This window comes from Penaeus monodon, chromosome 19 (genome assembly GCF_015228065.2).
Source record: "Penaeus monodon isolate SGIC_2016 chromosome 19, NSTDA_Pmon_1, whole genome shotgun sequence".
Lineage (NCBI taxonomy): Eukaryota > Metazoa > Arthropoda > Malacostraca > Decapoda > Penaeidae > Penaeus > Penaeus monodon.
In genome coordinates, this window is record NC_051404.1 from 14049089 (window position 1) to 14050739 (window position 1651).

The 1651-nt window shown below is 42.6% G+C and overlaps 1 protein-coding gene across 1 annotated transcript in view; it reads right to left on the minus strand.

Moving 5' to 3' along the window:
• Positions 1-1651, minus strand: part of LOC119585072 — a gene marked incomplete in the record, with an annotated part of 13983 nt that overhangs the window by 430 nt on the left and 11902 nt on the right. The window contains 1 exon segment of the mRNA XM_037933691.1: positions 1-1099. Within this exon segment, the coding sequence (XP_037789619.1) occupies positions 1-1099 (1099 nt within the window).

The following is a 1651-nucleotide window of genomic DNA, read 5'->3' on the forward strand; positions in this document are numbered from 1 at the left end:
AAAAAAATCGGATATAGTTAAAAATCTTCTCACAATAGTCTTTTGCCATTTTTGGGCTAATGAATGAAGGGTTGTAGACAAGAGTGTGCATAAAGCGCCCACGGAAACTGTGAATGAAACTATCAAAGGCAATGGGAGCACTTTGTATGCAGACAGACCTAATTACATTAATTACATTTACATTTTGGCCGCCTTCGGTTACTGTTTCCGTTACATCTCCCATGTTGGTTAAAACAAATTCAAATTCATATTGAGGGTTGAAGTCCGGGTTCTTTGGCACGAAGGGTTTAATGGCTTCCTCTTGCAATGCTGTGACACCCTTAATTTTCTTCAAGAGCTTCTGGTGAGTCAGTCTCGCAAAATCCCAGAAGTTCTCGCCAACACTGCGCGGAGTTTCGATAAGCACAGGCTTTAGAGGTAGTACATGACAACCCAGGTACTGAGAGGTGTCCCCTCCCCAGTACCTACGAGCGTTAAAAAGGTGGTCGCCCCGGATGGTGTATGTGTCCAGCTCGAGTCCTCCTTCGACCAGGATATCCACCGTGGTAATGTTGGCAAGAGCTGTGAAAGCCGAGTTGACGGTGACACCTTCAGCCCGACACCGTTTGATGAAGGAGGTTGTGGCATCTGGATCCAGTTCTTTCGTCAACGTTAGAGTTTTTGCCACGGTGTCTCCCACTGCTTTATAAGTCGATTTCACAAGAGAGCGCATACTCTGGTGCGTGTGAACCTCTTCCTTTGTCTTCAGCATCAGGTCAGGGTTAGCCTCCAGGAAGTCTAATTGTTCCTGAATCAGTTTCTGCGTCTTTTCATCCGACACGAACACTCCAAGCTGTTCCTTATCATCAATAGGTTTTCCAGCGATCACAGAATCAAGGAGCTGAACAAAGAAACCGCAAGTCTTCATGTTGGAAGTCCCATCCGATATGCTATGATTAACAACCAGAAACAGTGTACTGACGTTAGGAAACTCTGACATGTTGAATTCTGCTACTCCGGGCAAGAGTCTGGCGCACCACAAGGGGCCCTTGTCGTTGTTAAGGCTAATAGTGTGCATTGAGTGGTGTAGCTCATCATCTATTGTAACGTCTGAGATCACCTGCAAATGACTCAACTTTAGTGTTCGTCTGGAGAAAGAAACAAACGAACTGAAAAAAGGCAAATGAGATAAATATAACATTAAAGGATAGGAGAATCCAACAACACCCAATAGGGCATTAAACAGTATGCATATTCAGGGTATTTAACGGTCTAGTAGATCCTGCAAAGAAAGACAACAAATGCCACATATGTTGCAAATTGAGAGCTAGGGAAAATCACTGACGTGAGCGACCTAGCTATTTCTCATTTGCATCTCATGACGGTTCCTGTCATCTTGCCAGTCAAGGATAAATTTCGAGATCGACTAACATTGGCTACTGTTTATTCAATCCTAGGCACCGATGCACAATATTATAGAACTAATTATGCGTAAGGCAAAGTATACTAAGCTACGTGCAATACGAAAATATGTCAAAGTTACGATCATGGATAAATATTCTTATTGCAAATAAAACTTCAGCCACAGAATGTCTGAACTAATATCTTCCCTCAAAAGACCATAATGATGCCCCGATTTCTACAATAATTTACACAGAGGAAAATTATTTTA